Genomic DNA, 23,001 nt, shown 5'->3' with positions numbered 1-23,001 from the left:
GCATCATGCCAGATGCTTAGCACAAAGTACTATGCTGTGCCTAAGGAAACCCTTTGAATAATTCCTGTTTGTTCAATGATTTGAGAGAATGAACTTATGTAAGATTGTGTATTTAGTTAAAAAAAAAAAGGAGGTGGGGAGCTTGTTGGATTAGGCAGCAAAGCTCCCTTCAGGAATGTTGAGTTTTAACTGTAAAGTATGTGTGAGGTCAGGCATTTATTTCAAAGATTAATTGAAGATTAGGTTCCTGTGAACTCTGTTTCACCTGCATTTCTATTTCTTTCTGTACAGCAAAAAAAATCTCACAACTGAAACCTCCTTTTTGTTGTTCCACTAGTTCTTTCTCCTTAGCCAGCATAAAGCAGCAGGATTTACAAAAAGTCTAAGTTTGTGCAGAATTCCTGTCAAGTGTGAGATCAGAGCTATAAACTCAGTGTACTTCTTCAAACAGCGTGCAACATTCATGAGAAGTGGTCTGGTTTGGTTAAAACCAGTTTTGGTTTAATGGAATCACTTAATTCTTATGCTGGCTGGAGATATAGTAGGTGTTATGAAATGGAGTGATGGGGATGGCTGTGCTTCAATACTTTGTGAGAAAAAGAAACTGTCTCCCTACAAGCGTGTGTGAGCAGGCTTTTTGCTTTTTTTTCTCAAGGGGCCTGGAGTGGAGGAAGCAGCAGGAGGTGATGCTGTGAATTCTGCTGCTCTTAAGACATGTGAAGCACTGGGGCATGGGCAGAAGTGAGCCCTCACTTCCCCTTAGCAGCAGGAAAGCAGGTCCCCTGTGTTGCAAGGGGTGTGGCAAAAGCTCCTGGGGCTGTTTCTTTCATCTGTGCTGCTGAGAGCTCCTGGGTGGGGAGTTCTGGTTCTGCCCCAGCACAGGCTCAGTGTGGATGGTTTCCTTCTCTGTGTGCACATGGAGATGTGTCAGTGCAACGGTGCAGTGCTCGTGCTCGGTGTGTTACTGCTGTGCTTCCAGGTCCAGGAATGCTGTGGGAGCCTGATTAGCCTCTCACTCAGCACTGAGAGGGCAAAGATGACCTTTACTTGTGTGTTTCTATAAAAAGACTGAGATAGTTGGTGTTACTTGGATGTTTTCTGTGGAACTTTTCATTATAAGATGCCCAGATGCAGTCCTGCAAAGGAGGACCTGGCTGGTCTGGCAGCAAACCCTTCTGTAGTCCTGAAATTAGAGAAGTAAAGACTGTTACAATAAAGCCAAGTGCGTAAAGTTGTGGCGAGAAGCGTTTGTCAACTTTCTTTCCTCTTGTATTGCAACATCTGTGGCTATTTTAGAGCTTGCTACAAATGATTAATTTTTGGTTTGAAAAGTGCTTTTACGTACTTCCCATGAGCCCTGCCCAAAGTGCTTCCTAGTGCTTTCTCATTTTGCAGTTTGGTGGTTTCTAACTTTTCCTTGTCACAGGTAGGTGCATAACCAGCAGTTTCCTGATGAGGACCATCTGCCTGGCTGCCTTTTTTTCCAAAACCATTGTTTGGCTGTGCCTTTGCAGCTGAAGAGGCAGGCAGACTGTTGGGATATGAAACAGCACCTTTGGAAAATGTGTTGCTTCCATTCAGAACAGAAAATGTCAGTGATGCTGTTTGTTTAGGGAGAAGTGACTGGAAAAGTGGTGCCTTAACATGAAAGGTTTTAATAATTTGGGTGTTTATAGCAATGTTTTAAATAGCTAATGCTTGAATTTTTGGCATCTGGTGTGCACAAAATAGAGCAAAGTCTTTTTTACATGCTCATTGTTGCTGTGAAAGAGATTTACTAGTTGGCATTGGACTGGGATACAAGGATTTCTCTGAATTTTTAATGCACTTTTCTGCAGAAGCAAAGAGGAAATGGATGAGTGATCAGTGAAAGACTGGGATAGGCATGTGATGAGTGAGCTGGTGTTAGTCTGAATTCTGTAAAAGGAGTACAAAGTGCTTGTGTCAGAGACTTACTCTGAAATCAATGGGTGAACTGCATGGGGTAAACAAAAAAGGGAATGAACAAAATTATTTTCTGCATACTTAAGTGTCTTGGAATGAAGCAAGAGCAAGAAGTTCCCAGGCAGGGTCTCAAACCACTCTCTGGATTGCCTGTGGGTTCAGCTAACACCAGAGAAGTTTCACAGCAGCCCATGAGAGAATGCAGTCAGGGGGGCCCAGAGCCTCCTCCCACCAGAATGCCAGGATTTATTAAATAATAGAGGTAGTGATGCCCTAGAAGTGATTTCTAGTGAAGACAAGGAGACAGAAATTGAGATACTGCATCTGATTGCCAGCACGAGGTCTGCAGACAAGGAGGGGACAAAAACCCCAACATAATCTCCTGCTAGAAAAGTTATTTTGAAATCAAATACTTGCCAATGGCTTGTGCATGACACCTGGTAAGTATCAGACACTGCTGTCCATCCTGCCTGCCCACATCTGGAACTTCTGGCAATAGGTGTCAGACACTTTTTAATGCCTCCATGTGCTTTGCCTTAATGTTTTCTTATGGTACTGAGCTGCCAAATTACATAGGCTCATGGAAAGACATATTTTGCTTCTCTCTGCAAAGGCACAAGGTATTGCAAGTGCAAAGGTCTTGAGACTCACCTCCCTGGGCAGTCTGTCCTGGCTTCCCTGCTGCTCCCTTTGCTGGAAATGTTGGATGAGGTGAGTCTTGCCCCAGGCTTCAGCTTTCCCTGCTGACTGACCCCTGAGTCCTGGAAGTAAGAAAAGACAGAAAATCTTTTTTTCTTAGTTAACGCAAGTTATGTTTTTCAAAAGGGATGTGCTCATCTTGAAAGGGGGCAGAGCAGCTTTGTCAGCACTGGAGTTTCTGAACCTGAGGAGTTTGGAGCCTGTTGCTTCATGCTGCAGCAGCATCCATGCAGACAGCATGGAGCAGGTCTTCAAAAAGAGCTTGGAGAACTGGGGAGTGCCAGTCCTGCTGGGGAGAGGCTCCTGTGGCAAGTCTGATTTTCCTGCTTTTCCTCATTTTTCTCTTCTTTCATATTCTGAAAAAAAAAGGATGCTTCTACTAAATCAAATGTGCTTAGAACTAGCTAAGAAATGCCCAGTTCCTTTGGTTGATAGGAAAAAAAAAAGAAAATTCTGTTCTCTTTTAATTCACCTCTTTCCCCAGCAATTCAGGGAAGATCACAAAACTACAACCCCAGACTGGTTAACTGGAGCCCAAACACCAGCTCTGCTCTACTTTACACACAGGATGGGAGAAGCAGGCCTGGTTCATGGGGAGACCTCAACAGGAGAATCATTGCTTCCCCTTCCTCTTCATTTCTCCAAATTTATTGATGTCCTTTCTCCCCAGACACGAGGTGAAGTTTGTCTGTGTCCCCAGTGGTGCTTGTACACAGAAATAAGTTTTGCACTTGTGCAGGCAATAGAGGCAAGGTGAGCTGCTTGGGGTGGATCTATGGGCAGGAGCCCAGGGCTGACAAAAAGCATGTAAAAGCTGCTGAGTAGCTCACTCATGTGAGGTTGTCCTGTGCTGGAGGAACCATGTGAATGAAATAAGCTGTATCTAACTCCTGGGTAGCTGAGCTTGAACCAGTAATATATGCAGCAATACCAACTGGCTCACAGTGAAAACACATTCCCCGAGGAGCAGTGGATGAACAGGGCACCAGGCTCTGCTTTGAAAACATCTTTGTCTCACCCCCTTCTCTCCCCTGTTGATTCCTTCTGGGTTTAGGGGCATTTCCCCAACAAATCCTGCATGACCCCTTGCTCCACTGTGCAGGTCCTGCTTGCACTGCAGAGGTGCTGCTCTGGATGGAGTTTTAAAAGGACAGTCAGCTGCTGAAATTGCCTCCCTAATCAGTAACCAGAGACTGGCTGCTGTGTCATGTCTTAACAAGCTGTTGCTTTTAAAGCCTAGTCCTGAAATTGCCAGCCAAAACCTCCTGCTGCACTGTGCTTTGGCAGGTGGAAGCAGAAAGCATCAGCACTCCCAGCAGCAAGGAAAGCTGCTTTCTCCACCTGAAGGACAGGCCTGTTGCTTGGTTAAGGTTTCTGGGAGAGAGGGGAGATTGCTGGAGCCACAGCTGTGTCAAGATCAGGCATAGCTGCTGACAGACAGGAAGCTGCCAACGACCTTTCCCCATCAGCAAACATCTCCCCCTGCACTTACTGACTTTCACCATGGGAAGAAAGGAGGGGCTGTTCTGTGAGATCTAGATGGCAGTGAGTGCCTGATTTCTGTGATAAAAGTGGGTGCTTCCTTACAAGATCCAAATCTTATCTGCATGGAGCAGGCCCTGATACTGCCCTCAGAGGAGGGAGGTCGTGGCACAAGAGGCCAAGGCATCCCTTGTGCTGCCTGGGCCGTGATGCTCTGGGTGCAGGGGTGAACGCGGGTCAGGTGCTGAGCTCAGATGTGACCAGGGTTAAGAATTAATTTTTACTCAGGGCTGGATTTAGAAATCCCCCCAGCTGGACCCAAACCTTTCTCTCTGGGTTGCCAGCTCTTTGCTATTTTGAAGCAGGAGAGATTTTTGCTTTCAGTCCCCACACGTTGGTTGGCTGAACATGAGCTGGTGGCAAAAGGCATGCTTAAATTTAGCTGGACTGCCTGCCTGGAGGGGAGCTCAATTCTGAAGGGCACCAAAGGTGATTCTGGGCATTTAACAGGGCAGCTCATGGGTACTCCTTGAGATGGACCAATGTGCTCAGAGCTCACTGGATGTCCAGGTCTCATGAATCTCATCCCACTTCAGCAGTGTCAGGGAAGAAAACTGTTCTGCCTTCCCAAAAGGCAAGATGGGCAAAACAAGTGCTCCTTGTGTTGAACCCAGCTGCCATTCAGACATTCTCCTCTGAGCTCTGTCTGTCCCCTATTTTTTTTTCTGTTGCCATCATTCTCTCTTCACTCTCGTTTCCAGCTCTCCTTGTACCAGATGTAGCCTTTTCTGTACCAGCTGCTCCCCAGAGCAGTGACCTGTACAAAATATGTACTTTACTTACTCAACAGAGCAAATAAAGAGCTGAGCACCACAGGCAGAGCCCAGTGCTTCAGGATCCCTCCAGCTGGCTGCTGGCTTTGCTGCTCCATGGAGATGAGTATCTGAGAGCTGCAAGGGTCAGCTTGGATTCCCATGGAAGCCAGGGCTGAGCTCCTATCAGCAAAGGCAGGGGAAAACCTGCCCCTGAGAGCAGAGCAACCCCACAGCAGTTAGGGTTTATCTGATTGCTGAGCAGTTGTCAATGGGAAACTACTTTATCAGGACCCTGCCTGGACAGATAGTGCCTTGCCTGTGAGCCTCACTGATAGGCACCAAGACTTTGGGTGCCCCTGCACCCCTGGGAGTCCCTCTGTCCATCTGGCTGCCTGTCAGGAATACAGGCTGCAAAGTAAACCTGTGCTGCCTGCTGAGGAAAAGCAGCAGAGGGAGTGGCCTGACACTGCTGTGCCAGACCACTCCTCTGGACCAATCTGCTCCATCAGCATTTACCTGGGCTGGAGCAGAGAAGGGTTGATGTCCAAAGAACTGGCTGAAACACCCCTGTGATGCCCCTCTGGGTTTCTGCTGGGTTTTTTTTTAGCCCTATATTCTGCCCTCCTCAGGGTGCATGTCCTCATGTCAGGCACTCCTGCAGTGTGGTCCACATTTAGTGATATCACTAAATTAGTGATTACTCCTGAGGCCAGCTGGGGGATACAACACTTTAGATTTTGAAGTGTTTATTGTAGCTAAAGACTACTCCCAGATTTTTCAGGCACGTAATGGAAAGTTCTGGATGCCAGGGGTCTGGGTGCACAGTGTCCAGGCAGCCTTCTCCCTCCACCTGCTCCCCACTCCCCAGATTAATGCTTTTAAAAAATGCAAAGCAAGAGTTTTGCAGGTTAAGAAATCTGCTTTGCATCTGATTTAAAAATAATGGCAGCACTTCAGTGCAGGAGTTGCAAGCAAGGCTCCAGGAGCAAACTGAGCTCTCAACTAGCTGCTCCTCATTTATTTGCCTTTTTTTGTAGGCTTGTTCTGTTGGAATATTTAATCTTTCAGTTTACATACACAGGATCTATGCAGGAAGAACATTATCCTGTGAATTTTCCTCACAGTTTATGGAAGGCAAATTTGAGGTAGCTGACCTTGGTATGGTGACAGTGCTCTACTTTGCAGATTTAAAATATTTAACTTAAAATCCTGGTTCTCCTAAACTCTGATAGTCATGCCATGGCACGTTTCAAGGTGAGTGTTCCAATACAGTTTACAGTTTAGCTCATGTGCTGTTCTCTGTTTAAAAAACAGAAAGTTTGTAACTTTCAGCAGTTTGTGGCCACTAGCCCAAGGTGAGATTTTTTAAAATCAGAGCTGATTATTTTCACTGTATGTCTTGAGTGATCTTCAGACAGTGTTCCTTGGGCATCCCATGAAACTCCACAAAGGGCATGCTTTGCTTTTAACACCTGCACATCCCAGACTCTTTCAGATCCAGGTCTCCAATCACTTCCGTATTTGTAGGAAGGTGGGAAAGTCTTTACTTGCCAAGCACAGTGGGGTGTGGGCACTGGCAGAATGCAGCAGGGCAGGAGATGGGTGCAGGCTGACCCTCCCTGCAGACTTCAGGGCCCTGTTACACAGATGTATGTAAGATAGGGGTGAAACATTTGCTTTGGACTTCTCACAGCTACCAATTGTAAAGAAATCTCATTTCCTGGGGTGTACTGCACAGAAAAAAAAAAACAAAACTTTGTGGCAAAACTGCCAGTGCTACAAGTTCTCTCATCAGCTGATGGTACAAGACAGATAACTCAGCTCTGTTAGATCCTCTGCCAGATATAGGGAATTTGCAGCTCCCCTGGTTCCTGCAGAATCCCCAGTTCCCATGACCTGGTGGGCATTGCTCTGCCTGCATCCCATTTCCAGTGCCATGGTGGAAAATGCCCTGGGCTGGTGGGAAGGGCAGAAATAGCCAGTGGAGTTTTGCTTTCTACCACGGGGGTTGTTTATGCACAGTGGAGGGGTGTGGAAAGGGTCAGTGTGTACCTGTGATCAGTGGAAAGTGAGAGGTGCTATTGCAGGTTTCCACAGCCTTCAGCAAGTGGAAGCTGATCATCTCCCTCACATGTTTGCACAGCTTCCTATTGATGCTGAGCACTGCTTCAAACAAAAGAAAAGAAAAAAGAGTTGGTGCTAAAAATACAAAGTGGAAACGAGGGTGGTAAGAGTAACCACTTCACACCTGCTTGGTTTGAGTCTCCTATTTTTCCCCTGACAGAGAAAAAAAACCCGTGTGCAGAGGCTCACAAAGCTGAACGGCAACTTGATCCCTCAGTGGTAAATCCCAGCCTGGAGAGGGGAGGGAGCTGCTGGAGTCTCTTCTGCTGCTTCGTGGGGTTTTGGTGAAACACCATGCCCTGGGGAAAGTCACCTCTCAGCCCAGATCCTCACTGGGGGCCTCTGTGGACTTTCCACCACATAAAAATAGATTTACCACAGACAACTTGCACTCTATCAGCCCCAGGACCAGACCAAGGTGCTGCACATGTCAGTGCCCCAGTTAATCCAGCAGCACTCCATACAACTGAGAAAAACCTCCTCCACTGCTTTGATAACCTCTTTGTTTGTAATTTCTTCTTAAGTGATCTCACCCTGGTTTAATCACAGCCAAAGGTATGAGCCAGCTGAAAGGCAGCTTCTATTTATCTGTCTATATAAGAGCTTTCATGGCTTTTCAGATGTGTGCCTTGTGGACCCACATGTGATCCAAACCCTTTGCCACATTCCCTGGGGCATTTGCACCACACAATGATGATCTGGCCAAGCAAATTGACTCTGCCCTTCCAGAAAGGAGTTGATATGTTTCTACCAGAATATATTACCTAATTTAATACATTTTTTTTTTTTTTCATTTCTACTGTGAATTTCTATGATTCTGCTTTCAGAAGAAGAAAAAAACCAAAACAAAACACAGCAACAAAAAACCACCCAAGCCTGGCATGAGATTCCAGAGATAATTTACTTCTGTGGAAAAAGATGATTCCCCAGTTGGTGAAACATAGTAACTGTGAGTAGTTGGCTTCTAACCCATCTGGTGGGCTGGTGTGGGCTTGAGGCAGGGAAAAGCAGCACCAGTGCCAGTGCAAAAATTGCAGTTGACTGAAAATCAGGGAACATTAAGCACTGCTTTTTCACCCTGGAGGCCTCTCAGCATCGGGCAGAGGCTGGGTGGGATGCATGCCTTGACCACAAGCTGCCTGCAGCACCACCTTCAGTCCAGCTGCTGGGTCCTGGGTTTGCTTTCCTCCTCGGGCAAAACAGGAGATAAAGGCAGAGGAACTTTTAATTTGGATTGATGAAGGCAGGAAGGCCACAGTGCTGGGCTTTTCTGTTCATGTCTCACTCCCGTCAATCAGGAAGTGATGACGCAGGTTATGGGCTGGCTTTGAGGTTTTGGAAACTTTTTCTAAAAGTCGATCTCCTCGCCCCGTCTTATTTCTGAGGAGTGAAGCTGTGCTGAAGGGTGGCTGCGAGCAGAGGGATGCCAGCCAACATGCAGCTCCTTATCAGATGCAACGGGAGGATTTTCCTGGCTATTTGTTTAATCCTCTTTGTGGGATACACAGCACAAGGTAAAACAGGGCAGTTGTTCTCTCAGTAATCCTCTTTCTGGGCTAGACAGTGGAGGCAAAGTAAGCAGCCTCCGAATTTTACAAACTGGCCTTCTTTTAGGGGTACTGAGATCTTCTCAGAAAGTCTGTTTTGCTAATGTTTCCTTTTCTGGAGAGGGAATGGCAAGAAAATGTGCTTTCTGTAGTTGGAACATTTAAATTTTTGAGAAAAGACTTCACAAAATATGTTGTTGTGTCTATGTATGTTTTCAGTCTTCATATCTCAATTTGTATTTTTCTAAATGTCCCTTTCATAGTGGTCTGGTTACTGCTGTTACTCAGTTATGGGGTTACAGGCATTGTATGTAACAGTTCCCATGTCATAACACCTATGGGCTGCTTTCTGGGGGGAGCAGGAAAGGAAACTAGTTGTGAGTATGAAGAAACGAAACGGTTTATTCTGTAAAATATTGCACCATACGCCGCTAAAATGACAAAAGGGAAATATTGATTCATGATGCCGTGCCCTGTGGATTTGTTTCTTGTGAGAGAAAAACTGCTCTTTGAGCCTGCAGAGTGTAATTTGTCCACAAACCAATGCTGTGATAGTGATAGGCTCTCATTATGCATTACCACCCTGAGGCTGATCTTTGAGGGATGATGGCCTGCTCGTTCTATGTTACGTATTTGCAAAATTTTCAGCTGCAGCTGTTTATTTTGTTGCCACTGTTATTATTAAAAGCCTTCTTAATAGTAGGCAAGGAGAAGAAAATAAGTATGAAAAAGGAATATACTGTAGAAGCAGCAGGAAATTACACCCGTGAGATCTTTTCTCTTTTACAGAAGAGTGTAGGAGGTAGCTGAAAGTCATCCAGTACATTATGGAAATATATAGGGCAATAGAGAAGTGTAATTACAGAAAGATATTCCCAAGAAAGTGAGGGAAAAAAATAGATAAAATGCCAACAGGTTGAGAATGCACCAGGAGGTTTCTGAACAAATTAATTACACGAGACAAAGAGGAAGGATGAAATGTCACTGCTCTGATCCTTATTTTGTCGTTTTGGTATTTTTTGAAGACCCACATTGTCAGTGACAGCCCCAATCAGGCACCTAGGGAGCATTAGAAAACCTGGGTCTACAAAATCTTGCTGTGTCTAGGAGACACCTGAACTGTCCTGTCCTCTGGCAAGTGCTCTCAGAGCCTAGATAAACCCCAAACGTGCTCCTGTGGCACACCTTGAGTTTCTCACCTCCCCACCAACACCCAGACCATTGAACTTGAAGGGGCAGAGCTGAAGCCAACAAAGGAAGAACAGCACAGAAACCAGGTGTCTGCTGGGTGCTTCACCCCCAGAGGTTTTCACATTATTTTCACATACCTCCACCTTCAAAGTGCCATACTGTGAGCTGGGGATGAGCCTTGCTGTGACTGCAGTGGTTTTCCATGGACTTCCTGGTGCTGTGTGTGAGGGGATTCCCTGGGATTTTTCATGGACTTCCTGCTGCTGTGTGCGAGACGTGCCTGATGTCTCTGATTACCATCACTTAGGATGTCAGCAGCCATTTTAAAAAAAAGTCTTCAGGGTAACTCTGCTTTTCCGGAGGTTGAGCAATCAGGGCCACACGAATCACTTCGATCAGCTCCTTTAAGCCTTATTAGGTGCTCATGAGGTTCACAGGACCTGGTGGACAATGTCCTGGTCCTCATGGGCAATGTGTGGCTGGTTCCATCAGGTGCTCCCATGCAGAGGGCGAGGTACAAGAGGGTGAGGTGCCGGCCCGACGCCTGGTCCGCGAACTGCATCGAGGAGAAGGGGCCCTGGTTTTACATGCCCACAGGCGGGGCCAACAGGATTCTTCCTCCCATGGCAGACCTGTCCTTGTAAGTTCATTTGTCACTAATGCTAGCACCCCAAAACGTATTATTCCTGTCCTGTCACTGCGTGGCTCGCCCACGGTAAAACGTGAGGCTTTGTTGTGTTGGTCTAAGAGAGAAAATTGCCGCTCTGCATTTCAGGATGAAGAGGTACCAGGAGCTGGGCGACATATTCCCTCTCTCGGATGAGGATTCCGGCTCTGGGTCCAACACCGTGGTGGGAGCAGAGCCAGCCTCTGGGTCGGGGCTTGGTGACAATGACAGCTTCTCCGAGGTGAAGCTGCCTGTCTTCCTGGAGAGCCTGCGAGGCTCCGAGCTGAAGGAAAAGCTGTCGGAGGAGGATCTGCTCCTCTAGGGCTGGAGACGCCGTCCTCATGTGCCGCTCCCTCGCCTCTTCCCCAGAGCCTGACCCGACAGCCATGAAGTGGTTCTAAACCAGCATCAATAAAAACTTTGCCTTAAGATCTTTGCTGTTTTCACTTACTAAAAGCGTTGTTGTTCGGTCTGAACTGCCTCTTTATGTGGGTGCGTGCAGCAGCCGTCCCAATGGGGGGAACGACAGTGATGGGTGCGCAGGCAGTTCTGTGGTAAAGTCATGGTGCTCTGAGGGGATAAATTCCAATAAATTGCTCGCTGGGAGCAGCCTGCACTTTTCCAGCACTCAGCCAATCGCGTACACCGAAAAAGAGCCGAAATCCTGCCAAAAGCCCCGGTTTATTACCGCGCTCATTTCCTGAGGGGACCCCACAGCGCTGCCGCCTCCCGGCCGCCAGGCGGCGCCCTCCCGCGGCGGGCAAGGAGGGGGCGGTCACGTGAGCCGGGGTGTGGTCTCGGCTCGGGGTGGGCGTGGCCTGGGGCCCCGTAAGGTCACATGACCAGGGGCGCGCGGCCGGGGGCGGCTGGTGCTGGTGCGCGCGGGGCCGGTGTCGGGCCGCGGAGGGGGCGCGTACCATGGTGAGTGCGGGGCGGGGGGGGCCGCGGTGGTGGCGGCCGTGAGGGCCGTGCAGCGGGCGCGGAGGGGCGCGTACCATGGCGAGTGCGGGGCGGGGGGGAGGGCAGCGCCGATCCGCCATCGCCTGAGGCGGCGGCGGCGGCCTGGGCAGGGCGGTGCCTCCTCTCCCCCTCCTTCCTTCCAAACGCAAGGATTGAGGGGGTTATTAATTTTATTTGCGGATTACAAGTGCCCGCATGACCTCGGCAGGGCGGGGTTTGGTGGTGGAGCTCGGGTTCCGTGTGCCCCGCACGGCCGGACCCGGGGTTAGCGCTGCTTTTGCGGCGGTGCCGTGAGGGCTGCGATCCCTCCAGGAAACGGCAGCTGCTTGTGCCCGGGCAGCCTGGGCCAAGTGCTCGCTGTGCTCTGACGAGGAGGTTAAAAAACAAAAGAGTCATTCTGGATCGATGGCTTCGTGCTTCTGGGGTGTTCGGGTTCCCTAACTCTGTTGCTTGTGCAGGAGTTGCTGAGGGCTCCGTGTGAAGCTGGGGTTTCTGTACTGTCTGTACATTCTGCATTCCCTTCTATCGCACTTCAGGGCTGATCGCAGCTTGATTTTGGGCCTGATATAGAAGAATCTCCAGCGTCTGTCTTTTGCACAAAACCAGGAGTGCAGCCTGGCATTTGGCCAGGTTCTGGAAACCCCAGTTCTCTGTCTGCATTCTCTTAAACTGTAACATAATAAGCCCTGTGATAGCTATCTAAAATACTTCTTGTTTTGCATAGTTTCCCCACAGCAATGTCTTCGATAGCAGCTGGAGGAGATGCCAGCTGTTGGCTTCTTTATTTCATGTGTTCTTGTTCTCTCTGGAGATCACAGCTGATCTGGAAGGAGTGCAGTTGAAATATTTACATGCAGTCTCCTGAGGAGTGATGTGTTTTACCAATGTTTGGTACATTTAAACAGTCAGCTTGTAATTCAGGAGGTACTGTGAGAGCAGCCTGTATAGTTTGCTTAAAGGTAATGTGTTTCCTTGTTTAGTTAGAGGGGAGTATAAGAATAATCTGGAAAACAAGTACAGTTTCAAGGAAAAAAATGTGGCCATGTTCAAAAGTATCTTGTGTTTAAAATAGTCTACAATTTTGGAATTTTTGTTGAAACTTTAATCTTTTTCTCTTGCCCTTTCCCAGAAGCCAAGAATCAGTAATGCTTCTAATGTGCAAAAATATTTTTTCAGCAGTCCATACAAATGGACTCTCTGCTTGGCAGAGACTTGGAAGACATTTCTATCTGATGGCCTTGTTGGTCATGTGCTGCTGCTTTCCCCTCAGAATGTTGGTTGATAAAACACAGTTTCAGTTAGACTCATATATATCTTTGTGGATTATAGTGGGGCCAGTTGCTGAACACACACAAAGTCAGTTTATTCTTGTGTGAATCACTGTTCTATAGCTCCAGCTTGCTCTGTGCCCTTTCTTTGTGTTATTACTGCTAAGCAGTAGCATTCAGACCAAATATTCCCCTGGGATCTTTGTTTTTTATGCTGCATTTCAAACTCCAGGACCCCAGAATGTCTTGGAAAGAGTTCTTACTCTTTTTTTTTTTTTTTTTTTTTTAATGTAAAATTGGTGAAGTGGCAATGATTATGTTGTTTAATCCCATGGTTGATTGCTTATCTCCCCACCCTGGTGGGATGGGGAGGAGAAGCAAAAGTAAAACTTGCAGGTTGAGATAAGTTAAGTAATTGAATCAAAGTGTAATGGTAAATAATAATAGCAATAATAATAAGCAAGAAACTTAAATAAGGGATGCACAATATAGTTGCTCACGAGCTGCTGACTGATGTCAGCCCCTTCTGGTTAACTCCCCCAGTTTATACACTGGGCAGGACATTCTAAGGTGTGGAATATCCTTTTGGGTCACCTGTCCTGGCCATGCTCCCTCCCAGCTCTTTGGTGTGCCTCCTTACTGGCACAGCACAAGGCACAAAAAAAGGTCCTTGACTTAGAATGAACCCAACTTAGCAACAACTAAAACATCAGTGTGTTATCAGTGTTATTCTCAGACTGAATCCAAAAAACAGCGCTGTATCAGCTACTGAGAAGAAATTAAGTGTAGAAGAACTTACGTCTAGAAGAAGTTAACTCCAGCCAAAACCAGGACAGACTGTTTCATGTGTATGAAATTCATCTGCTTGAAGCAGATCTTCTCATGGAGAACATGGTTTAATTTCTCAAAAAACCACAAAAATCACGCTGAATTAGTGAAGTGTACATCAAAGCAGATTAGTGCCTAAACCTTTGGAGGAAAATGTTGGCTTTTGTACTAATCTTGTTGAGTTTCCCATGGAGCCACTAAGATGTTTTGCAGCTTCTTGCAAGAAGTGTTTGTGTGAGATCAAAGGATGATCTCTCAGGTTCTTGTGTTTAGTGCCGGTCAAAAGTTCGAGAGTAGGGAATGCTGAGGAGAGGTGAGGACAAACACTGTGCCTGAAGGTTACAGGTAAACTTGTGACACCCACTTTGGTGGCAGCCTTGTGCAGCTGAGGTGGGCTGTGTGAAGAGCTGCAGCCTCTCAAAGCTGCTGGTGCTGTCTGCTGAGACAGCTGTGGTGTGTAGGCAGCAAATAAATTCCCTATTCCCCTTCCCCAGCCAGAGGGATGCTTTGGGCTTTGCATCATATCCCCGTTATTGTTTCTTTCCATTCTACTTTTCTCTAGTGTTTAGGTTTGTTTTTTTTTAATTAGTAGTAATGATAATTGTGCTGTGTGCTTTTTACAAACATGATATTTGGTAAGAGCTGTTACTGCTTGTTACTGACCTGATTTCAGTCATTTGCTAGATGAGCAGCTGTCCTTTGTCATCACTGTTTCTTGGGTCTCTGATACATAATGGCTTTGTATCTTCGTGGAAGCACAAATGCTTTTTCCCCAGTGTTTAGTGTACAGCTGCAAGTAAACACCACCATTTAAACTGGAGTGTCCACTGTGTAGTAATTTATCCAATTCTTGTTATTCCAGAGTTTTCTAGGAAACCTTTTCGTTCCTGTTTGTGAGATTGATGTTGTACTTAATGATGCTGAAACACGAAAACCAGCAGAAATCAAAACAGAAGATGGTAAAGTAGAAAAACATTTTCTCTTCTACGATGGAGAATCTGTTTCAGGAAAGGTAAATTTTTATTTAAAAGTGACTATTAATTACTGTTCTGATTCTGGTATGCAGTTGCATATTGAAGGTAAATGGAAAACTGATGTAAGAACTGATTTTCAGCTTGTGTTATTCAAAGAGGAAACTGGTTTGCTATGGATAATTTTTTTATCCACAGTCATTCAGGCAGCTGATAGAACTCAACATTTTTGAATAGTAACTGTTTATTTATTTCTGGTCATCTCATATTTATGAATGAGCTTTTTGTGCAATGATGTGCAATCCCACCATTGATTCTGATGAGAGAACTGATTCCTTCCCCTTCCCTTTGAATTCCAAAATCCACAGTCCAATACAGGTAACAGTAATTTTTGGCTGGCCAGTCAAAAATTTGCATACCCTGAAGATAAGCTTTGTGTTCCATGCCCTGAAGTGGTTTCTGGATTGCAACAGAGGGAAGAGCAACATATGAAGTGCAGCTGACTGCTGAGTCAACAAGAGTTTTTCTTACTGGGAAAAAAGACAATGAAGTTGAGATTGCCAGAGGGATTTCTCTACATTCACTATTGCACCTAGGAACTCTGTTTTACTGAAGCCCTTCTCACTCTGAGTATTTCTGTTATGATTCACTTTTCCTTCAAAAGACTTGAGTTGGGTGGTGTTGGTTTCTGAGATTTGACTTCTGAATGCCTGCTTTGATCTTGACTGCCCTATATCACTGGGCATCTTCCTGCTCTGGCTATGCCTTTCCTTACAAAGATCCTGCTTCTCTAGAAAGATCCTTCCAGGGGTGTGAAGGGCAAGGATAAGGCTTAAACCCAGGAAGCTGAGGGAGAAGCTTATGATCTCTGGCTGGCTTGTATCTGTGACACCTGAGAGGTGCATGGTGAGTTTTGGCTATCACAAGTACAGTGGCATGAGGGGGTCTGGGAGACCAGAAATTTTTTGGACAGCTTCCCTCTATCCCATCCTTTTTTTCACCACAAAGATAGATTGTTCCAGTGGTTTGCTTCCTACTCAGATAATTGACAGTGTGCTGGACTTTGAAGAACAGGAATTTCTCTGGTCATCACTGCCTTATAAGAAAACATTCTATATGCTTAATATTTACATGTTTCTATACCAAGTAACCTTGTGGAATCCTTTCTTGTCTGTTTTTGAGAATCAGAGTCACAAATGAAACTCTTCATAGTAGGTTTCCTTATCTGTTATTCTTCATTGACTTGGCTTGAAAGGAATCAGTCTCATGGCAATTCATTTTGAACTTCCAGATGTGACTGTCTGAAGATGCTTTGAAGCATCACAACTGGCTCTGCTTGAGCTCTGGCTTGGGTACTTAATTTTGGGACTTGAAAGTTGCAATTTTAGTTGTAAAATTCAGTCTCGTGGGTGATTAGATTTTTCTTGAATGTTTTTGTGGTGCCTTGGAAATGCTTAATGTCATGATGAGCTGTTTGATTTGGCTGCCTTCAAGCTCAGGTAAGGCTGTCAAGAAGAGATTTTGCTTTTCATAGGCATGTACAAATATGTTTTCCTTTTTACTGAGATCATGTTAGAGTGAAAACGATGGAAAAAAATTTAACTTGTGTTTGGTTTGTTTCTTGTTTGTTTTTTTTTTTACCTTGGTAGGTGAACGTCTCCCTTAAACATGGGAAGAGACTAGAGCACCAAGGAATTAGAATTGAATTTGTAGGACAAATTGGTGAGTTTAAACTATAAAGGGGCTTTTAGGTGCTTGTGATTTATGGAACTTGGCACTTGTGATTATGAGCAGTTCACATTAAACAATGCAACCTGTTCTGCTCAGTGGATGATAAGGGCCAGAGGAAAGTTGTGTTTTCCATATTTTAAAGCATGTGATTTATTAATTGGTGCTACTCAGAAAGTCATTGGGAGAAAGATATGTACATGTGAGGGAGAATGAGGTTGGTGAGTATTCAGTCTGTCTCAGACAAGCTAAAAGTTCCATTAATAACCACTAGAGATTTAGGAAAACTAAACTTGCTATCTTCTCTGAAAGAGAAGAGGCATGGAAAAGAAATTAAGAGGCAGTCTTTAGCAAAACACTTTTAAAAATTCTATGGCAATTGGTTTTATGAGACCTATTAGAAATGTAAATTTCTTATAACTACCAAAGCCTTCTTAGAACTATGAGGAATCTTTATTATATCTAGCTTCTTAGCAGTCCAGGTAATCTCTCTGCACCCTTAGGCTGATGGTAAAATTCCTTCCCTCTCAGAGAGCTCCTTGCATTATTGTCCCCCTTGGAAGTAATTACTCAAGTTTCAGCCTCCTACAACTGACTTTAAATGGAATTTCACAAATTCCCTATTTCTCATCAGTCAGTAGTCTGTGTCTGAAGTGTGGTGTAGCAGATGTGACTGAGATAGGCACTTGCTGGTTTATGCTTTGAAGTTTTGCTCAGTAAGGCTGTAAAATTAAACTTTGAGAATAAAGCAGCACTGTGATGGGGGTGAGGCATATAGACAGAGGAAAAAAAGAGTTCAGGTACATCAGTTTTATTTAGTCTCTTCTATAGCTGTACAAATTGTTTTTCATCTACTCTTGGCTTATACATTTTATTCTCTAGATGAATTTAATTTGATGTACTGTTTATTGAAATTTATGCATTTCTGGGATTTTCTGTTATGCTACATTCAGAAGTCCACAGAATTATGCAGAAGTGGTTTAAACTACTGCTTTTTGTATACTTGTCTATGTTTTCTTGCATCCTTCCAAGTTTTACTATAGAAATGCAGAAACCATTGCAGTAGTGTGATCTCTCTGCATAAACTAATATGGAGTTGCAGACTAACTCTATATGAAAGATGTATTTTAAACCAACTCTTCAGCTTTTCTGACTGACTGGCACTAAAAGTATTTGATATGCAGCATTAGATAAACTATGTATTAGATAAATGCTTGTCCTAGCAAACTAAGCACATTTTTAGATAATTTGTGGTTCTGTTAGAAAACAGGAGTTAGTAATTAGTGTCAGTTTCTACCATATTGACAGTGATAAATCTTGGAGTTCGTCTTTCACGTTCATTTATTCTTTTCTGAAAAACTTCAGGCTGTGTAACACTAACTACAAATGCTGATGTTCAGTTTTGAATGGTAGAGAAGCTTATTTTTAGATACTGAAGTGTTTGGGTTTTGATTTTTAGGGTAATTTGTGGTGAGAATTGCATGACACAGATCCAGGAATGAATAAATGACACTGTTCTGGGGTCAGGAGATGCTGTGGCTGTGAAACTGCCTTTGTTTCCAAATGACTGACTTAGACCAGGGGTCATAATAAGCCATTTCACTGTAGACTAGTAGTAATAATAAATTATTTGCTGGATGTTGTTAATCTGCAGACCAGATTAGGATCACTGGCCTGTCCTAAATGAGGCAGTCCTGACATTGCTTATGTTCTGTCCCTACAGCAATAAATGCTGGAAGCCAAAACCAGGCAATGCTAATTACAGAGCATGCAAAGCAAGAAGTACTTATTAAAGCTAGCTAAACTGTCATTAAAAAACAATGCCATGCTAGTGGAGCTCTCAATGTGTTCTCTTCATTCCAGTTAGTTCTTTAGGGATGCTAACTGTAGGTTGCTAGAACTAAAGGTAATTCAAAAACCTGAATAAAACATTTGGTCAAATATGTGCATTTTAAGTTAATTGCTTTTTTTATACTCTCCCACCTGCTCCTGCCAAATTAGAGACAATTTTGTTTGCTAAAAATAAACACTGAAACATATTTTCCTTTAACTTTCTAACCTTAGAACTCTTCAATGACAAAAGCAATACCCATGAATTTGTAAACTTAGTGAAAGAACTGGCCTTACCTGGAGAGCTGACCCAAAGCAGAAACTATGACTTTGAATTCATGCAGGTTGAAAAGCCATATGAATCCTATATTGGTGCCAACGTCAGACTGAGGTTTGTAACTGTTAAACCTTTTTTTTTTTCTCCTCTCCTCCCCTGCAGAGAATTAATAATTTAGCAATTATGCTGCCCCCTCTTCCTCCTTTTAGTTATTGCATAGAACGTGTGAAAGCCAGTAGCTGCTGTGCCTTGCTTGGAGTTGGGGAGACTGTAACACAATATGGTCTTTTCTACTTAATTTGGAATTTCTCACTGCTGTTTGTATAAATAAAATTCCTTCAGTTCAATGTAGTGAAGACAGCCCATTTCTCTCCTTTTAAAAAAACCAAACATACCCACAACTAAAGAAAACACTCCCACATGTGAGTGTTTTGTCTTGTCTTTTGGTGTCTTACTCTTTGGTACTTAGTCTTATGAGATTGTACACTGGTCTTTCCAAGAATATTTGTACTTCAGAACACAAGGGCTCATGCTTAGTAAAGCTGAATAATTCTGGCTAATTTAGTGGCTTTGTTCTTAGGTATTTTCTAAAAGTGACAATCGTGAGACGGCTGTCAGACTTGGTGAAGGAATATGATCTGATTGTTCACCAGCTTGCTACATACCCAGATGTGAACAACTCCATCAAGATGGAAGTAGGCATTGAAGACTGTCTCCATATAGAGTTTGAATACAATAAGTCAAAGTAAGTGTCAGAGCAAAATGCATTCAGGTAAATAACTTGGCATAAAAACAATATATGGTGAACAACTTCACCTTCTGGAGACTTAAAATGTAAAGTACTAATTACGCAAAGGCCTTTTTGAGATATAGTTGGCTGTTCTGTCTTCAGAATTAACAGGAAGGTTTCTAGCAAATATTTAAGACTTAATTTTTGCATTTGCCTCTTTTAAGTATGACTAATAGCACTTTCTTTACTGGTACTGATGGAATGACGGGGATGTTGTAGTTGCTCTGGTCTGGCTGAAGTGCTTAGTTCAGTAAGCAAGCTCCAGGTAGTTTCCAGGCAGATAACTACCTTCAAAAAGGTATAAAACTTGTGTTTATTCTCTAACAAAACCCATCATTTTGTTCTTTTAAAGGTATCACTTAAAGGATGTGATTGTTGGAAAAATATATTTCCTCTTAGTGAGAATAAAAATTCAGCACATGGAGTTGCAGCTGATCAAAAAGGAAATTACTGGAATTGGTAAGAGGAACAAAGTCCAAATGAAATGGCAACTTGTGTTGTGCAGACCTGGAGGGTGAAGTCAGTAATTGCAGCTCTGGCTAAACCAGTGCTCCACCAGCTTCTTTCTCACTGGTGTTTGACTGCCAGTCTTTGTTTTTTGCATTTTGTGCTTTGGCAATAATACTTTGTAGTCAACACTGTCAGTCTGTTTAGTTGTTCTGGGGTTGTGACTCTTCACAAATGTGAACTGTTGTAAATGGAACTTGGGCATAAATACACAGTAGCCTAATCAGCCTTAATAGATAATGAACAAGGGAAGAGGTGTAAAATGCATCCTGAAGACCCCTTTGCCTTTACAGGGATTAACTGATTGAGGGGGTTTGGTAAACATTAGCATGAACCAGTCATGTTCTAGAAATGTAATTTTCTGTCATCCTAAAAAATTGATATGACAGAAATATCAAGTGGCTTTGAAGCAGAAACATTCTCACAGTGAAAACTTGTTTCCCCAGGACCCAGTACCACAACAGAGACTGAAACCATTGCAAAGTATGAAATAATGGATGGTGCACCAGTTAAAGGTAACTAACTGTGATTGTTTTAATGGGTGAGCATTTAGTGTTAAAATCCCATTTAAAAGATCTGGGGCAGAAGAGAGGACTTACAAATTTTTTAACTGGAGAAACCACACTTTTCCTTAGTTTGCTGATGCATTTTCTATTTGGAGAAGATATTTTAATGGACTTAGGGCATTTCCTTGGGATCCTAGTAACTTTTACCCTTACTTACCATTGGAAATTCTATGACTGATTCTTTCATCAAACCTGACTCCATGGTGCAGACCAGCTCTAGAGAGCTCAAAATACTGATCCTTCTGGCTTTCCTGGCTCCCATGCTTGCACTGAGAAAGGGTTCTCACATTTCATACTTCTGTTCTCAGTGTTCTATTTCTGTTTCTTTTGGTGGGTTTTTTTTGTCTTGTGCACATTTTTTTTTTTTTTTTTTTTTTTAAAGCAAGGAACAGGCACAGACAGTTCTTGGGAAACTGCTTTTATTTTGCATGTCTTCTGAAACTGTATTAATTATTTCAGTAGTGAGGAACTAATTCAAGCTTTCTGTTTTTTGCAGGTGAATCAATTCCTATAAGACTGTTCTTAGCAGGCTACGACCCAACTCCAACAATGAGGGATGTGAACAAAAAATTTTCAGTGAGGTACTTCTTAAATCTGGTGCTTGTGGATGAAGAAGACAGACGATACTTCAAACAGCAGGTATGATCTCTAGCAGTCCTGTTGCAGAATTCTCTGGGCTGTTTTACATGCTGCTTTGAACCTTCAGCAGCTGAGAAGCCACCTGTGCTTCATGTGTGGTGCAAGCATTTCTGCTGGCAAGTGTGTTGACAGCTCTGTAAATGATGTTACCTTGCAGAAAAGGAGCCAAGGGGGATGCTGGGTGCTATTCCAGCCAGGACAGGGTGCATAGTGCCATAGAACTTGCTTTGGGAGTACCCAGCCAAAACACTGGGTGGGTAAAATGAGCTTCTGGTGCATTTGCTTCCTTGAGCTCCTGCAGAGAAATCTCTGCCTTCATTAGCCTGGGTTCAAAACTTCACAGTCTTAATAAGGACTAAGGTGTTTGACTGAAAATGTGAGAGAAGGTGAAGTGATGCTGAGGAAATGTGTAGCCAAAAGGGTCACTGGAAGAAGCTGTGTGGATTAGATCAGAATCCTTCTGCTACAAAGTAGACACAGTATAATTAAACATGGAAAACAAGAGATAGCTGGACCATACAGTGGCTATGGTAGGCTTTGGATTTTGAGAAAAGGAGAAAGAAAAATTTCTTGAACTCTTTAATGCTATTAAAATTGAGGATTGGATAGTTAAGGAAGGGATGACTGCTCAAGATTTCAAGTATTCAAGCAGTATCTAAATATGTAAACTCAATGGTGGTGTCTTTCTGTTACTTTTATATGAACTGCACTGATAAGTAGTGTGGATACGTTTTTGTTTTTTTTTTTTTTTTTTTTTTTTTTTTTGTTGGCTCTTGTGTTTGATTATCTTTATTTTCCTGAAAGTGTTAGTTTATCAGGAACTTAAGATACTTGATGCTGTTGCCTTGATGGTGACTGTTGGTTTCAAGAGTGTTTTCTTCCTCAAACAGGAAATAATTTTATGGAGAAAAGCTCCTGAGAAGCTGAGGAAACAACGGACAAACTTCCACCAGCGATTTGAATCTCCAGAGTCACAAGCATCTGCTGAGCAACCCGAAATGTGAACTGGTCTAAGGTGAAAAACTTTGCAGTGCTTCAGCAGGTTAAAGATGGCAAGCAGCCTGTGGGGAAAGAAGGCCAGAATTCCCATTACAACTGTCTTCCTTCATCTTGCAGTGCTGCGTTTACCATACTACTAAAGCGTTCTTCAGTTAAACATTCAAGTATGTATATACATTTAAAATAAAGTGCTTTCTCAAACACTGGAACTTTCTTAAGCTACTATTTTATACTGCACATTTACTTTTATTTGATAATGTTATATGCACTTGGGTATGCAAAAGCTTAAATCTAGTTATCTCCATGCATGGTAGGCTGGTGTATTTGATTTTTTGCTGCTCACCTCTACAGTGTAGACTAAAGCATTTTGCGTCTCTCATGTTGTTCATTGCATGTTTCTTTCCAATGTTGCTTATTTGCTTTGTTTTGTTTTGAAATTGCATTAAGACTAAATCACACTAAAAATCAAGGTTTATGGTGCATTTGTCCTAAAATCTCCTAATGACTACATTAGACAGGGTTTAACTGGAGCTGCACGTACATGCACTATTACTGGAGCCTTCAGACACCTCACCAGCGGTTCTAAGAGGCTTTGTAACAAGTTACTAAGAATATTGGGAAGCATCTTTACCCTCTCTCCCTCAGTTCTCTGTCAAACTTCTCTAAGCCTTTCACATGAGCTGCACCTAACTTTTAGGGGCTCCTTGCCCAATAATTAGCGACTGTAGGGGTGTCATGTGTTCACCTTCAGGGGGTGAGTGGGTAAAGTGTTTGAACATAGTTATAAACGCTGGTAACATTGGTTATTTTGCAAATATGTGAAACTGTGTTTCCTCCTGGCTTCATGATTCCACTGTCTTCACAGTCAGTCTCTGTAACTGTCCTGATGGGTGAAGCAAAATGTCCTCAAAGGATATCCTTTGGGGCCTGTCAGAGGGCAAACAAGCTTTTTGTGGTCTTCTGCCAAGGTATTTGAGGCCAGGCAAGCCTTAAAACTCAGGAGCTTGTCTGGCACAGCAGATTGTTTGTCTTTCTCATCATCTCGTAGGCATTTAGTGTTTGAAGAAGTAGCTTAGAGGAGTTAGTGTTCATCTGTTCACCACAGAGTGTGGGGCCTGTTGTCAGGCACAAATGGCAGCCTGCTGTGAGGAGGGCAGCTTGCACTTGGA

At 43.7% G+C, this 23,001-nt stretch overlaps 2 protein-coding genes across 2 annotated transcripts; both read left to right on the top strand.

Moving 5' to 3' along the window:
* Positions 1-8,421: 8,421 nt before the first annotated feature.
* SRGN (serglycin) lies at positions 8,422-10,898 on the top strand. The gene is made up of 3 exons (XM_056495400.1): positions 8,422-8,578; positions 10,295-10,442; positions 10,578-10,898. Exons 1-3 carry the CDS (start codon positions 8,488-8,490, stop codon positions 10,789-10,791), a joined length of 453 nt encoding a protein of 150 aa, XP_056351375.1. The 5' UTR covers positions 8,422-8,487; the 3' UTR covers positions 10,792-10,898.
* A 376-nt stretch (positions 10,899-11,274) lies between these two features.
* Positions 11,275-22,041, top strand: VPS26A (VPS26 retromer complex component A). The gene is made up of 9 exons (XM_056495399.1): positions 11,275-11,390; positions 14,388-14,537; positions 16,146-16,218; positions 18,289-18,445; positions 18,912-19,076; positions 19,474-19,580; positions 20,075-20,143; positions 20,691-20,833; positions 21,724-22,041. Exons 1-9 carry the CDS (start codon positions 11,388-11,390, stop codon positions 21,835-21,837), a joined length of 981 nt encoding a protein of 326 aa, XP_056351374.1. The 5' UTR covers positions 11,275-11,387; the 3' UTR covers positions 21,838-22,041.
* The last annotated feature ends 960 nt before the right edge of the window (positions 22,042-23,001 follow it).

This window comes from Oenanthe melanoleuca, chromosome 6, assembly GCF_029582105.1.
Source record: "Oenanthe melanoleuca isolate GR-GAL-2019-014 chromosome 6, OMel1.0, whole genome shotgun sequence".
NCBI lineage: Eukaryota > Metazoa > Chordata > Aves > Passeriformes > Muscicapidae > Oenanthe > Oenanthe melanoleuca.
The sequence above is the reverse complement of the archived record's forward strand: the minus strand, read 5'-3'. Positions and strand labels throughout refer to the sequence as shown.

Coding starts and splice junctions, on each gene's coding strand:
- VPS26A (XM_056495399.1), top strand. Junction 14,538..16,145: donor GAGAATCTGTTTCAGGAAAG/GTAAATTTTTAT, acceptor TTACCTTGGTAG/GTGAACGTCTCCCTTAAACA. Junction 16,219..18,288: donor TGAATTTGTAGGACAAATTG/GTGAGTTTAAAC, acceptor TTCTAACCTTAG/AACTCTTCAATGACAAAAGC.
- SRGN (XM_056495400.1), top strand. CDS start 8,488: ATGCCAGCCAACATGCAGCTCCTTATCAGATGCAACGGGAGGATTTTC. Junction 8,579..10,294: donor TGTGGGATACACAGCACAAG/GTAAAACAGGGC, acceptor TGGTTCCATCAG/GTGCTCCCATGCAGAGGGCG. Junction 10,443..10,577: donor CCCATGGCAGACCTGTCCTT/GTAAGTTCATTT, acceptor TCTGCATTTCAG/GATGAAGAGGTACCAGGAGC.